This window comes from Lutra lutra, chromosome 1 (assembly GCF_902655055.1).
Source record: "Lutra lutra chromosome 1, mLutLut1.2, whole genome shotgun sequence".
Classification (NCBI taxonomy): domain Eukaryota; kingdom Metazoa; phylum Chordata; class Mammalia; order Carnivora; family Mustelidae; genus Lutra; species Lutra lutra.
Genome location: NC_062278.1, coordinates 128,774,427 through 128,791,448, shown reverse-complemented (window position 1 = coordinate 128,791,448; position 17,022 = coordinate 128,774,427). Strand labels below are relative to the sequence as shown.

General features: G+C 33.1%; 1 protein-coding gene across 3 annotated transcripts in view; it reads right to left on the bottom strand.

Annotated features, from left to right (window-relative positions):
• The window catches only part of STAG1 (stromal antigen 1), a 452,889-nt gene that overhangs the window by 38,864 nt on the left and 397,003 nt on the right, over window positions 1-17,022 (bottom strand). For 2 of the 3 annotated variants that reach the window (XM_047736238.1, XM_047736228.1), the window contains one exon: window positions 12,995-13,075. The exons of the other annotated variant lie outside the window; for it this stretch is intronic. In XM_047736238.1, coding sequence (XP_047592194.1) covers window positions 12,995-13,075 — 81 coding nt within the window. The remainder of the gene's footprint in view (window positions 1-12,994; window positions 13,076-17,022) is intronic. 3 annotated transcript variants of the gene reach the window in all.

Genomic DNA, 17,022 nt, shown 5'->3' with positions numbered 1-17,022 from the left:
AAGATCATTTAAAATTCCATGTTAAATCATCTGGATATTAACCTAATGGCAATAAGGAACTACTGCAGAAGAATTTTTATCAGAAGAGTGCTAAAATTTTGTTTTCAAGAATCATATTCTAAGCAGATGGAGAATGATGTGGAATAGGGAGGCTAGTTAATGGTAAATATAATCTTCTGCTGAATGCTTATTATGTACCCAGTACTATGTTCTAAGGGCCATAAATTTAAATTTCACAACCATTGTATGAAGTAAGTGTTAATATTCCTTTTCCACGGATGAGGAAACTGAACTTCAGAATACCCATACATTCTAAGTGATAGAGTAAAGATCCAAATATGGGGTTATCTGACTCTTCTGACTCTAAAGTCCATGCTCTTAATCATTATTCTATGTTTCCTTACATATAAACAAAGGTCACAGGAATAATTTAGAATGAGGGCCTGAAAATAAAATGTTGGCAATAAAGATGTGAAGAGACTGAAGAGAAATTAAAGCAGCAGGACAAAATTTACAAACTAATCAGAATGGGGGCTGTTGATTCATCCTTAAGTTTTTAGGTAGTCACCTACTAGATGTATGATGGTGTAAGTCACTGAAATAGTTAACACATACAAAAATGCTAACAACAGTTCAACTTTGGAGATGATGATCTGAGATCCCTGAAAAATATCCTACTGGAGATGTGTAGTAGGCAGTTCAATATAAGAGTTCAAAGCCCATGGGAAAAAATTTGAGTAGGAATAAATACCTGGGAATCCTCGGCATTTAGATGGCAACAGAAGAGATGGAAGTAAATGAGATTACTCAAGGAAGATATGCAGATAAGGGGGACAAAAGTATCTTGGGGAACACTAATATATAACAGATGGCTAAGAAAGAAGAGCATGTGAAGAAGTCTAAGAAATGGTCTGAGTAGGAATAAAAACCAGAAGAATACGGCATCTTTTGGAAAGAAAACATTAAAAAATGTTAAGGAAAAAATTTAAAAAATGGATACAGTAATTCACAAATGTCACAAGAGAAAAGACAAGCTAAAAAAAAAATTAGGAAAAAAAAAAAGAAACTATCCCATTTAAAGCAATGGTAAGGTTGTGAGTGACCGTGGGGAGAACACTTTTAGTGGAATAAAAAGGGCTGAATCAGACAGCGGTGGGTTCAAAGGAAGAAAAAGAAGAAGGCAACTCTCAAAAAAGTTTACCAAGAGTCAAAAAAATAGGATGACTTCTAGAGAGTCTTTTGAGATTGATGGAGGATTTTGGGGGGGGGGGTCTTTTTTTGATCTTTTTTTTTTCTTAAGATTTTATTATCTGAGAGTGTGAGACAGAGTGAACATGAGCTGGGGGGGCGGGCTGACGGAGAAGGAAGAATAGACTCCTCACTAAGCAGAGAGGCCGATGCCCTCTGATCCCAGGACCCCAGAATCATGATGGCAGATGCTTAACTGACTGAGTCTACCCGGGCACCCCTACTGATCTTTTTAACAGAAAAATTTTGAGAATTTTGTTGAATCAATAATTGAACAAAAAACAAAGAGCAAGCCAGGCTACTGACCAGCAGTGTGACCTTAGAAAATTAATTTTATGTCTCAGGATTACAGTGTTTAAAAATCTGTAACTGAATCTTAACTATGAGGTTCTATGGCATTCTGTGATTCTCCTGAATTAACTCCTAGATACTCAGATGGGAACAGATAGGTGCTAACTGGTAAAACTTCTAAGTATTCAAAGGATGAATGTTCATTGTTCCCTTGCTAGTACCTAGAATAGTGTTGGCACATGGCAGGTGTTTAATTAATATTTACTGAATGAAATGTCAGTATAAATAATACAGATGATACTACAATTCTAGGGTCAAATGTGTCATATATTCATTTTATCAAACTATGAACGGAGTTTTAAAAAAAATGATGCTAGGAGGTATTAATGATCCTTTATGTCCTTAAATTTCTCAGTGTGCAAAGAAGCAGTCTAGGGAACCAGCTATCTTTGGAGTTGAGGCAAAGTATTCCTTTAAGGGTCAATCATAAAGCAGATAAAAAATGACAACTTGCCAATTCATTTGAAGAGTTGTAAACTGAACATTGCAACTAAGTAAGCAACCTACTGATGACTAATCAGAACTATTTTAAGAAGAAACTGGAAATGGGAAGTAATCAAGAAACAGAAGCTAAAGGCCTTTAACAGTAAAGTTTGGATTAGATTTGGATAAAAATTTAAATATTATTTGAGTGCTCAAGAAAGTTTTATTGTAGTCAATTAGATTCCATTAAAAGAAACATAAATACCAAAAGATTAAGGTAAATGGGCAGAGATACTATATATTTTAACTAATCTTACATGATAAATCCCTTTAAACAGCCAGGAACAGAATTTAGGTTCTTGTGGATTTCAGAATACAGTACTTTTATTCACTCTTCAATTTCCCAGTTCATTTTGTGGGCATCTTACTATATTTCATTTGATTTAAATAGCTGGCATCATGATTCCCAAGACTGTGATTGTGCTCAAGTTAAGGCAGGCAGCCATTATGGGATTCAGGGTAGTAAATATCTTCAGAAATTTTCCGGATGTTAAATCAAAAATTTAAAAGAGGCTTGGGGTTTGCAAGTTTAAAACTCCAGTATTAAGGTAAGTTTCATAAAGTGGGCTTTATTCTTAATGTCCTTTGAAAAACAGTAACAGATGATACTCAAAATGATAGAAAAAGAAATATAAAAACATTTTAAACAGGGCCAATAACAAGAGCTTAGTTTAAACCACTAAAAGTTAGTACATTTACCTGAACTCCTTTAAATATAAACCATTGGTTATTTTAAAATTGAGAAAACTTGTTACATTCTGTATATTCTGGAATGAAAAACATTCTCTCCTGCTGTAATAGCTGTAGTAATTATGAAAAAATTAAATATGCTTAACGTACATTGAATAAAACGAACATTTTTATATGTAGCTTTTTTCTGGGCTAGAATTCAATTAAAATAAAGTTAACATCTGCTGGCACTTACTGTGTACCAAGCACTACTCTAAGTTTTTTGTGAATTAACTAATCCTCATAACTGTGATGGGTACTGATATTATTATCTCTCCATTTTTACATACAAAGAAATAGGCACAGAGATGTTAAATGCAGCCCCAAAGACCAAGCAGTTTGCCTCTAGTCTGTGCTCTTAACCATTTTGCTATAATGACTCTTTACTACGAAGTGAGAAAATTAATATGTTTAGGAAAGACATTATGGAGATAAGAAATTTGAAACTCAAATTAGTCAAATATATTATATATATAAATAATATAATATAATAATATATAATGCATTATATATAATATAATATATATTATATTTATACTTTAATATTATAATATTAAAGTATATTATTATATAATAATATAAATAATATATATTATTTATATATAAATAATATATATACAAAAAATTTTGTTTATATATATATATATAAACAAAAAAGCTCATTAACCCACTGGACACAAGCCAAGAACAAGGTATGCTGATTATCCAGACTGCAATTTTAAGAAACTAGAATGTTTAGGGAGAACCTCTACAACTCTAAATACTTATTTTACTTACAAATCCCCTTTCTAGCCAGAGTACCTAAATTGTAGAGGTGAGAACTAAAGACACAGACTGAAAAAAAGAGTAATTTACTATTCTCTCTTAGGTAAGTACAAGCTATATATGAACTAACTATATGGTACTTCTTTTCAAATGCTTTTTCCTAAATGAAACCAGTGTTTTCTCTTCTTTTCAGAAAGCAGCTTGATATCACGAACACTTTTCCCAGGTAGCTGTGGAAAGGAATTTCAATGGGTCAGGTGGTAAGATTTTCCCAAGATTTAAGTTATAATATCTTGGGGCTAGATTCTTTTGTATCCATTCTGGAAGTTGTTTCACTAGATTGGCCAAAGTTTTTTGCTTTTTCTGTTTTTTTCTTTCTGGTAGATCTACTGAAACCAAGAATTTTAAGGAATTAAGATGTTTTACAAGTGGATGGCAAAATCTCACAATGAAAAACCCTGAATGGGACGCCTGGGTGGCTCAGTTGGTTAAGCAGCTGCCTTCGGCTCAGGTCATGATCCCAGCGTCCTGGGATCGAGTCCCACATCGGGCTCCTTGCTTGGCAGGGAGCCTGCTTCTCCCTCTGCCTCTGCCTGCCACCCTGTCTGCCTGTGCTCACTCTCGCTTCTCTCTCTATGACAAATAAATAAATAAAATCTTTAAAAAAAAAAAAAAAAAGAAAAACCCTGAATAAGGCTGGCATAATTAAGATGGTGAATTTATCATATAAGCCACATAGAAGTTTTCTCAAAAGGCACAAAGGCTCAAAGTTGACTCACTCTAACATCTTGAGAAGAAAAACAGATCTTAAGTGTAAACTGCCCCTTAAGAACCAAGAATCTCAATATGACTATAATCAATGAAGAAAGGTCAGAGTTTAGTTCCTATACACACACACACACACACACACAAATATGTATCTAGTGTAGGTCTGAGATACAGCATGGCAGATTTTGTGCTCTATCTGTATTTTGGAGTGATGAGGTAAGTCAAGTTGGTCATAACAGTCACTATTTTCCCCCTGTACCGCTGACTTGTCCTTTAACTTCATCTTTGTACATTTTTATTATGTATCACAATATTATGTGTCTAGAGAAAGACCAAAATTTAGCTGTCTTTTTATCTACAACTATGAAATACCATTAAGATAATCACAGTTGGATATTGAAGCCATAGAAAAACTAATAGTACACACATAAACTAGTTCAACATTATCTGACAAATACACATTTTAAGAATGGGAGGAATAGAACAGAAAAGTTGTAAAATAAGGACCAAGACTAGGTCAAAGGTGTCAGAATATGAAAATAAAGCCTGTGATGAATTAGTGATCAATGTTCATGATAAAGAAAGGGCACAAAACTAGTTACCCAGAAGAGACAAATAGAATTACTGACAAAGTCTGGTAATAAGAGCAGGTGGCTACCTTGTGAGGCCAGGGATTAGCAAACTTTTTGTGTAAAAGGTCAGACAGTAATATTTTAGGCTTCATGGGTCATACAGTCTCTGTCCCAACTACTTTGTCACTGTAGTATAAAAGAGCCCTAGACAGAACATAAAGGAATGAGCATGGCTGTTTCATTAATACTTTATTATAAAAACAGAGGTCAGGCCAAATTTGGCTCATGGGCTATACTGGGCTATACAGCTCTTTGGAGCATAAACTGTGTTATTTTACCTGTTTTCAACACCATTACTAACATATAATGAGGCTCATTACATTATTTTTCAGCCCAACTAAGTCACTGTCCACATTAAATATGATAAAAACAAATGGAACTAAATTCATTTACTTGGGACACATCAGTGAGCAAAAGACGTAGTAAAAAGCATCACCACTGTGATGGGGTAAACCCTATGTAATACCTTTAATATTGCTTTCTTGTATGAATTGCTGCTACTAGCTTCTCTTTTGGGGGTGGGGAGAGGGTGTGCCACTTTTTTGAATACACATTAAAATAACTACTGAATATTTAAACCCCAAACATAATACCTAGTTTTCAATTTTGTTGCTTTGAGTTTGAATCCCCATCTGCTGACTCATGCCTTTGCCTCAGACTAAATCTACTTAGGATCCAGGAACCCTTAAGCTGCCCACTATAGTTCCAAAGCATCTGACTTATTTCCTATAGGGTACAAAGATGAAGGAAGTTAGAGGAGGAGTCAGAGGGGCAGGGGAAAAGTAATGCCTGTTAGGACCAAACTGAGAGACCTGAATTCCCGAACTATTCCAAGATACAGATGGAGAACAAAAATCTACCAGGCTCTTTCTCAAACCTACACTAGCTACTGAGCATGTTTACACACTCCCACCACCTTAGATAACAATTCATTTAGTATCAATTCTTGGTTTGGAAAGGGAAGATTAGGAAAGCACAGACTAGGACTGTAATTTAATGCTATCAAAACAATAGCTGTGGCCTGCTAAAACATTTCCTTCAATTCAATCTTCTTCAAAACCTTATCTAACAGTAAATATCACATATACATTAGGAAACTGAAGTTCTTCCAAAGAAGAAGTAACTTGCTTTTCTTTGCCATTCATGGTAAAAATGGCAACAAAATCTGAACTTAGATTTAACTCCAAAGATCATGCTCCAACACAAAAAATGTTGGAAATACACCCTATTTATTAGCTAGGAGCTTCTTATATTTATAAATTGGGTTTCTAAGAAGAATTCATTTAACAAATACCTAGTGATTTTTACAATAGCTGCTGGAAAACATTTTTTTAAACAAAAAACCTACTTTAGGAAGGAAAAAGCATTATGATATCAGAGAATATTAAGTACAATATGGACCACCCATTTCCTATTAAATAAATGGACAAGAAAGTAAACTTTTATCATTAATTATGGTGAGGCAAGTCTCCAATTTCTGTACTAGAAAGTGGAAGTGTTATGTTTGTTTAAATATTCTTACGGTTGCTTTAGACCTCTGATAAGCTCAGTTTAAACACACTCTTAAATTATAATAATTGTTCCTTAGAATAGATTTTCTCAGTCCTGGCTTATTTTTTAATATCATAAATTATTAAATATGTTCAGGAGTTTCAGTGAGTCCTTTAAAGACCACTATCCCTGGGTAAGTAAAAACAGCATCCGAATAGGCTAGTAAAGCTGAAGAAGCCATATTCTGTCATTCCCAACCAGACAGCAATTTTTAAAATTGGAATCCCAGGAATAGAGTTGCAAACAACATGCAATTCTTTCTTTCTTTTTTTTTTAAGATTTTATTTATTTATTTGACAGAGAGTGAGAGAGAGAGAGAGAGATCACAAGTAGGAAGAGCAAGAGGGGGAAGTAGGCTCCCTGCTGAGCAGAGAGCCCGATGTGAGTGCCCAATGTGGGGCTCGATGCCAGGACCCTGAGATCAAGACCTGAGTCGAAGGCAGAGGCTTAACCCACTGAGCCACCCAGGCACCCCACAACATGCAATTCTTAATGACTCATGACTTCTAAGTTCTTTTCTAAATTGAACATATTTAACTTTTGGTTTTCAGAGGTTTTTAGAATGTTAGAATTAGATAAAATTTTGGAGAAGCTTAGAATTTGGTATAAACAGCTATCTACTTCAGTATTCCAGATTTTTTTTTTTTTTAAAGGAATATTCTGAGGCCTGAACAAGAAATGGATTTAAACAAGACCTGTCTCTTTCTCCCCTAACTTTCCTAGACCAACCAATCAGGCACTTGAGATAGGACATAGTATTAATAGAAACACAGCTATCAAAGAATGACTCTGAAGTCATGGACAATCAAAAGGAAGGGCTTTAAATTAACTGCATAGTTACTCAGGATAGAATTCTCAGGAAATAAAAGGTAGGGGGAAACATTCAAGAAGAAAAAGATAAAGTAAAATGGTTATACACTACTAAAAATTTGTTCCTAGAGGACAGCTATTATTTCCTGCTCTTGGCACCACTCCCTTTCCCTACAAAGCAGTTAAATCTGCAGATGGAGAGGTACTATCTGTATTTTGTTACTACAGGAATTTGGGGCAAGGTCCCAAGTGAGCTATCTTTCTTATTCATTGTTATTAAAGGACTGGGAAGGGAAGAGAAAAGAAACAGGTGTAGAAAGCAGCCTGTAGACTTTTACACATTTGAGTCTTTTTCTAGTACACTTCTAAAAATGTACATTTTTAGGAAGAATAGTAAGGTTATACATATCTCTTCACTGGGTTTGGCCACCATCAGTCCCATCTTCATTTTAACTCTTCCTTTCCTCAGTCTTTTTGTAAGTAAACAAGTTGGAATTTTCAGAGGATACCCTTTAGTCAAGACGGAAATGGAGGAATAAATTTTGCAGCTAAATACCTCAATAATAATTGAGGTATTTGTATGAGGTACTTCTATGACTTGCACCCAAGGGATGTTGATTTTAACTTAGAAGACTAGGAATAGGGCCAGGGTCCAGAAGGCAGAGATGTTTGCCCCAGGCCCTCCCTACTGCTATCTACAATAGGAACATGCAGGGTAAGGCAGAGAGCTACAAATTTAAGATTATAGAGATTAGGACAGCTCCTCCCAGGAGGAAAAAAAATACTGAAGTTAAATTCTAGCTCCCCAGGCCAAAAACGGCAATAGGGGCATTATATTAGCCCTAACTCTTATTTACCTGGCTCTTTAAATGTCTTTGTATATGTCCAGAAGGAGCTGAAGGAAGAAGGATGTTTTCTGTTAGAGAAGAGAAACTGAAGGCTGCTTCTACAGGACCAGCACTAGGGGGCACCGGAGCAAAGTATACTGAGCATGACCTGTGTGACTGCCAAAGAGCTTCAACTCTGGAAATTAGGGGGAACAGAGGAAATACCCATTGGTAAAACCCAATGCACTTCCAATTCAAATAAAGATCTAATCCTGTTCTTGATATAGTCTTTTCATATATTTTATTTTATGAAAGTTTTCACTGTTAATTATAACTTGAATTTAAACCAAATATAACTACCATTCATAACTTTCTGAATGACAGTGTTCATGACAAAAGGGAAGAAAAATAAATTTTAGAAAGTACTCTCTAAAAGCAATTTGGCAATATATATCAAGCCTTAAAAGTATGTACCATCTTTGACCCAGCAGTTCCATTTCTAAGAATATAACATGAGATGAAACAATGTAATACAGAACAAGATTTGCACCCAAATGCCCATCATGGCATTAATTTTATTTATTAACATGTTTAAACAACCTAAATATCCAAGAGATAAGAGTGGTAAAAGAAATTATGGTATATCTATACAATGGACTATCATGCATACATTAAAAATACTATCTACCAACAGGTATTAGTAACTGAAGAACATGTTGACTGAAGATGAGACACAAAATTTTGTAAAGCACCCGTAAATATATTGTGATGAGACTGAAATAAGTTAGAAAAAAGTACTGCACGAAAATATACCATAATGTTAACAGTAGTTAATCCACAGGTGGTAAGATTCAGAAATTTTATTTATATATTTTTTACAATGAACAAGTGCTCAAGTAAGAGAGCCTGAATTTATGAAAACCAATCTATTTATATTTTACACCCAAACTAGTAAGTATAATTTATTAGTTAAAAATGTAAGTGACTCCTCAGAGATTTAAATGAATTTCTATAAATATAATAGTGAGTAGAGAAAAACAGTGGTTAGCTGTCTAATTTCTCACTAGCAAAATGGTTCATTTCACATTAACATATTAATTGTTCAACAACAAAATAAAAAATAATTCATGTAAGAACACTCTCAAGTTGTCTCTAAATGCTGAACATTACTCACGTTAAATATATAGACCCCAGGAGGCTACTGTATTAAATTTAATTTTCAGAAAATAAAAGAAAAAAAGGATAGAGTACATTACTAAAGTCCTCTATATACTTCAACTGTAACTCACTGGCATTACAAACTGAGGTATTTAAAATCACAGTAATTTCTCATTAAATGTATCCCATTGGGGATACCGAATGATGAAAAAAAACCTGACTTGTGACATAACTTACATAATTTGTCAGTACACAACTGATTAACAGACATTGTTAGCTTGTATTCAGCAAGGAGTCAACCAATGTGCCTTTAGGAATTTTGTTTAGAAACAACAACAAAACTCTCTAGAACTAGCTGTATTAAAAGCTTAACAATGGAAGAATTCAAAAGTGTTAACAGAAAAACTAGATTGAGATTCAAAAGACTAGAGCTCTTAAGTTTCAGATCTTAATCATATTCCAATGTTTCTAAGTATCAGGTTCCTTTTCCGTACAATGGGATTATCATAAATCCACTTTATAGAATTATGAGGAAGCTTTAATTAAGTTAAAGCATTTAATTAAAGTGATTTACAAAATGTAAAATACTAACAAGGTAATATTAACAACAATGTCCCCTTCTAGGCCTTATCTAAAACAAACAGGTCTCATCAAATCACTCCCAAATTTCCTTATAGCTTTAATATCACATTTATAAACAACAGAATAATACTGCTACAGCAAATAAGATACAGGACACTAGGCTTTTTTCTAATATTCATCCAAGCTCAAGTTATGTGTGATAAGTCAAAACCTAAGAGTAGGATGGGAGAATCAAGTTATTTTTGAAATTTTTGTGATGAAATTATTATCACTGTTAGATATCATCATCAACAAAAACACCCCCTCAGACAGTATCAAAAGGCATAAAGCAAAAATGAATTTCTCTCCTTCTTATGCTTGCTCCCGAAGAATCTCTTTCCCAGAGTTAACCTACTGTTAAGATTCTCGTGTATCTATCCACATACATGCAGTTATAGCAGTTATTAACCTTAGCAGATTGAAGAATTTTAGAGGTAGAAATGATTGGCCCAATACAACTTTCGATTTTAGAAATAAGTAACCTGACATAGATAAGTGGGTATTTTAGTTGTTATTAATATCTGGAATATATTTCACAATAGATAAAATGCTTTGACATACCTTATCTGTTTTAAAATTATTCAAGTGACTTGCCTTAAGGTTATTTATACAAAAAGCTAATGATGTGGCTGGAACTACAGTTAGGAAGTTGATATCTTATCAGGGGGGATAGGAATAATATAGATTAAATGCATACAAAGCTTATGCATATGGATCTTAAATTTTCAAAGATATCCTGTATCACATAAGGGATCAGAAAGATTGGCAATTACTGATCTAGTAATTATTATATAGAGAGTCATTAAAATAAATGTTTTAAAAGGAGAAACCTTAGCAATGAGAGATTAATTTTTAAAGTTTGCTTGAGTCTTACAGATTCATGCTTTTCAAGATTATCATTTAGAGAACCACTTTTCAATGACAGATATAACTAGCACATGATGATTATTGAATATACTTTGGTTAAAAAAAATTACCAACAACTCCAAAATGAGAAGTAATAATTTGAGAGACACTTTAGTAAGAAGAATTTCACATAGGATATAAATGCACACAAAACTTTATATAGACATCAACTGAATAAGAGGGCATTTAAAAGATGCTGCATTTTCTGGCATAAAGAAAATCAGTGTTAACCACAAAAGCTGCACTGTCAGTGTGGCAAGGACAACTATGAAATCTGTATTATGAGAAATGATAAAAAATGAAGGTATCTTTTATTAGAAGAATGAGTCAGACCAAAATTAAACAGAAAGCTAAGAAATTTCAAAATAATTCTACTATAAGAGGGCTAAAAATATAGAAAATATTCAAAGAAGTGGATTCAAGAATAGAGATTCTCACTCCAATTATGGAATATAATTGCAAAGAACAAAATTAAAATTAAATTTAATAGAGTAATTAATTAATTATGCTAATTTGGGGGGCATGGATACATTCCAAATTTAATAAATGCAAGAATCAATATTCAGCCAAAAAACAAATAGCTCAGATAACCTAAATGATCTCAGAAAAAAAAAGGAATAGCAAAATCAACCAGACGAAAAAATCAAAATAAAAGTAATTATGTGTAATATATAAACTCTTGCTATCAAATTTTAACTTCTATATATTCAATATCCTTTAATTTTACCATATTAAGGAACATTTCAAAAACACAAAACTGTAATAAACTTTAAAGTGACTTTAGTTACTAATAAAAGGTGAACTTTGATTTTTGTGTTTCAAGACTGAAACTGTCAACAGAATATAAAAACCAGGAGGCTAACCAATACATTACTGTTGCTCTAACTGAAAATAAATAAAAACCCCAATTACTTTCTAAAGGCAGAGAAATCCTCAAATTATTAATCAGCAAAGAAAGAATGCTCCATATCATGCTGTTGGTTCTATAATGTATTAACCTTTTTTACTGGTTAAACAGCCTCTGTTTTGTTAAGATGAGGATATGTAAACATTGTGAGATACCATCAATACAGAATATTTTAAATCAAAATCTTTACTTGCTTTTTAAATTTTTTAATGGACCACTGAAGTAGTATGAATTTAGAGTGGAAACCTACATGAAAGCCTGCTCATGGTTATAAATTTCTAGGAAAGATCTATTTTCTCTCCTTTATTCAATGACAAATTTTAAGACAGGCTATTTCCCTTATATTCCCCCATAAATGGAGCTGTTGTAGGTTTATTTCTAATTTATCCTTGTGCTAATTTATCCTTCCTGCTGGAAGCAGATCTTTAGTATCCCAACTTAGAGATATGCTACCTACATGGTATTCCACCCCTGAAGGGCCTTGGACGATATCCTCAAGGATAGTAGGCTTTAGGCTCCGCTTCACTCTCTTGGATCCTACTTTCATTTGATCTTTGATTTGTATTTTCCTTTTTGTTTCGAATGGTCATGGATAGATTAAAATTTAAAAAAATTATCTAACAATTTGTTTTTAACGAGAGTGTTATTCAGTTTGGGCCCCAAGGTGCCATAATTCCCCAAGAGCTACACAGCATTACCTTCAATGTTATTCTCTTTTTAATAGCATGTCACCTGCTAGAGATCCTGTGATTTCTACTACAGTTATTTCTTTTTTCTTTTTTTTTTTTAAAGATTTTTATTTATTTATTTGACAGAGAGAGAGAGAGAGATCACAAGTAGGCAGAGAGGCAGACAGAGAGAGGAGGAAGCAGGCTCACTGCCAAGCAGAGAGCCCGATGCGGGGCTCGATCCCAGGACCCTGAGATCATGACCTGAGCCGAAGGCAGAGGCTTAATCCACTGAGCCACCCAGGCGCCCCTACAGTTATTTCTTTAAGACTTTTAACTTTGTGTATCTATACAACTCTATATCTATTGCTTGAAGAACTGGTTATTCTTCAGAGAGCTAAAATATATTCATTCATAGGATAAAGCAAGAGTTGATAACAATAATTACTATATATTTCATTAAATTATAATTTATTAAAATAACTGGTAACAATAAATTGTTAAATACTGATTTAAGCAAGATTATTTATTTTAGTCACAACTCTTCTGCCTTCAGAAACTCTTACTTACTTTGGAAGGAGAACCATCAGTAATTTTCACCAACTGCCAAAGAATCGAGTAATGGGAACACTGCAGTGCCTGTACGACTATCTGTATCAAATAAAAAAATTCAAACAAATGAGACATAATTTATGTTTGCATAGTATTAAGAGAACAATGTTTATCATAGTTTTTTCTTATAATATGGTTTCAAGTCTAAATTTTTGTAGAATAAGAATGTGTAAAGTAATACTTGGTTAAAAAAAAGATAAACCAACCTATCAGTCTAGAGAATTAAGATATAATGTATGTTGATAAATATGGACCCAAATAACACTGTGCTTTAAATCTGTGCATAAAAATGTTAAAATATTTTGCTTATATTTTTAAAGGGAGATTGAAGAAATCATTTTTATCCAGATTTTATAATTAAATGATTATTTTAAAGCATTTTTACTATGAAATAGAACATTTATACAGAAATGTGCATAAGACATTTGATAAATTAATATAAAGAAAAATACCTTTGTAACCACCACATCCAAATCAAGAAATAGAACATTGCTAACACTTCTCCCAATAAAGTGTCTTTTTTTCCCTCTGATGGTAACAGTAATTTTAACTTATCAGTCAGTCACTATATTTTAACTACCTAAGTCTGCATTTCTAAATACTGAATTTATTACACCTGGTTGTGAACATTACATAAATGGATCATGCAATATGAATTACTTGGAATCTGACTTCTTTAAACATTTATAGTTAAGATTTATATATACTGTGGCATGTAGCTGTAGTTCATTATTTTTCAGTCTTGAACTATATTTAGAATATCTTCTTTATTCATTCTATTGTTGATTAGCTTTTATAATGTTTCTGGTTTTAGGCTGTTATGAAAAATGCTGCCACAAACTTTCTTATATATGTCTCCTGGTGTCCATGCATGCATTTGTCTAGCTCAGAGGTTCTTGAAGTTTTTAGTTTTCAGGACCTCTCTCTTAAAAATTACTAAAAATTACTCTCAAAAAACCAAAATTGTTTAACAGATTTATCATATTAGAAATTAAAATAAATGTTTCAAATATGTATTAATTCGTTTAAAAATTAAAATAATTGTATAATAAAGAATTTATATTTTTGAAAAAGAACTGAATCTTCTCAAATGAAAAACATTTAATAGGAAGAATGATAGTTTTACATGTTTATAAATCTCTTTAATGTCTGACTTAATAAAAAACAGGTTTCAAATGTGCCTCTGCATTTTATTAAAATATGTTGTTTCGATTCAAGTATATGAAGAAATCCAGTGTCGCTGATTAGCTGGAAAAGGAAGGTATATTTTAACAGTCTTTGCAGGTAAATGTGGATATTCTTTAACACTACACCAATAATACAATGTACATTTGTGAGAGAATGAGAATGAAAAAAGCAAGTAACATCTTCCTCTTCTTATGAAAATAGCCTGACTTCATAGGTGTGCCCTGGAAAACACCAGGGCTCTCCAAACTATACTCTGAGGGTTACTGCTCGAGGAACAGAATTGCTGGATTACACAGTACGTGTATGTTTAACTTTATGGATTTATTTACTTATTTATTTACTAAAGATTTTACTTATTCACTTGAGAGACAAGAGACAGAGAGAGAGAGAGAAAGCATGAGCAGGGGGAAGAGGCAGAGGAAGAAGTAAACTGCCTGCTGAGGCAGGAGCCTAATGTGGTGCTCAAGCCCAGGACCCCAGACATCAGGACTTAAGCCGAAAGCAGATGCTTATTAACCATCTGAGCCACCCACGCATCCCCAAGAGCACTATTTTAATGTAGTATTAACTTACATTAACTTATATTTCTCTCTTACTAATGGAGATGGGCAGGTTTTCATTTTTTATTGGCACAAAATTCTTGTTTTGTGAAAATTTGTCCCTATTTTTCAGAGACAAATAAAATAACAGAATTCAGGAAAATAAAATTGATTAAGAATTATATCTCCAATGCCCCTACTCCGCACTAAAAATAAATCATCAGAATTAGAAGAATGAGTAGTCCTACTTTTGATACAACACCAGTGAGATGATGTCAGGGTTTTATCAAACATAATAGTAATTAAATGACTGACTCAAGTGAGAATGCCAGAAACAAGATTATAGAAACACTGTCAAGTTATAAATTTTAATGCTAAAGAAATCACCTTACTATACTTAGAAGATGCTCAGTATAGTCCATGTACTAGTCCTGAGACAAATTTTGATAACCTCTAACTTAGAATATAAGGTACACATTGATAAGCTGGTATTTGTGGAAGGAAAAGAGAATATGAAAAAAAAAATCTCTTTAGTTTGAAACAACCTGAATTGTTAAATTACTAAAAAAGTAACATACAAATTAACATTATCAATGAGAAATTAAGATACAGAAAAAAGTAATGTTGAAGAATTGCTTAATTTTAGTTACCATTTCTCCTAATCATCACAAATTTAATTTCCTTTCCTTATACATTTTTACTGACCTATATACTAGGAAATTATTCAAACTGTTCCAAAGTTTTGCAGAAGTTTGTAGAGGTGGTTATGTGGGATGGAGACACTTGATCACTCCAATACATATTTCAAACACAGTATCCCCATTTTAATGTTTCATATACTAGTGTTCATCATGCATTTACTTTAAGGGATCCACTGCATTATTTTAAAATAAAAAGCTCACTTTTCATTGACTAGGAAGCATTTTGCCTTCTCTCAGGTATAATTATATAACAATATAACTGATCACATTTCAAAAGAAAATTTAGAACCCTTCTTTCTAGGCTTTACACATCAGTCATACTGATATTTTATCCTCCATACTAAGCAATGCGATTCCAACTTGTCCAGAGGTCATTTATTCAGCAATTTCATCTTTCTGTAGTATAGATAGATCAAACAAGGACAAACTAACTGAAAAAGCCAAAAGAGAACTGTTTTAACCAATGAGGACCACAGTCCTTCTGCCTTTTCTTGATTAATACCCTGACCCTAGAGAGGATCTTTGAATAATTACAGCAAGTACTGCGCTGATGACAAAGAATTTCTTCCAACCCTACCCTTCCGTCCTCCTGTTTCCCTTAGCTAACACTGTTCCTGGGAGAACACGGTAATGTGTACTGAACATTTCCGAGCAAAAGTAGTTAAGAAGCAGGAGTGTCTTTTCCATCTTCTATTCTCCTACCTGCCTGCAGGATATCAATGACCCAGGAGATCTTGGGTCCTTGAATAAGTCGGTGGTGCAGTGATATCCCACGTCCCTTAACTGCACTTTATAGGTATGGGCATGAGAAATAAATTTCTATTGTGTTAAGTCACTGAAATATTGAGATTAACCTATTATAGCAGTTAGCATTACCTTAATCAATATAAAAATGGTTATTAGTCCTTTCTCCTAATAATTACTTTTACCTATTTAAAGGAACCAGAGCTCTCTATCTTGGATTAATAGATCAGGCTAAAGATATCACACATCTTGAAAATGAACTGTAGTATTACATGTGAGGCGAACGTGATAACCACTACACTACAGAAACAAGATTGTAGTATTATATGTAAATAAAGTCCAAAGGACACTGGGGGCAGTATGTGCTATGGTGAGTGCTGTGTAAGACTGATGATACACAGACCTGTACCCCTGAAACAAATAATACATTATATGTTAATTAAAAAAAAGTCCAAAGGATAAGCTCCTAGGATGTTTATGTTTAGAAAAACTGAATTTTCATGGAAAATAGGACTAGAGAATAAGGAAAAATGATTATGCATATGTAATATATATGTGTAGATACACATCTACATATATAGGATATGTTTAAAGTACTGAGAATCTACATAATAGCTGTGGGATAAATTGGGGCTCTTTCACTTTTCTGTTTGCAAGAGACTTTAAGGAAATGGAGGATCAAATTTTTTAGTGAATAAGTACAAGACAAAAGAATGAAATAAACTTATCTGTTTTTCATATCCAATACTGGTCTATCATATATAGAGTAGGTTAATATGAGTGACAATTAATATCCCCTTTTAAAAAAAAAAAA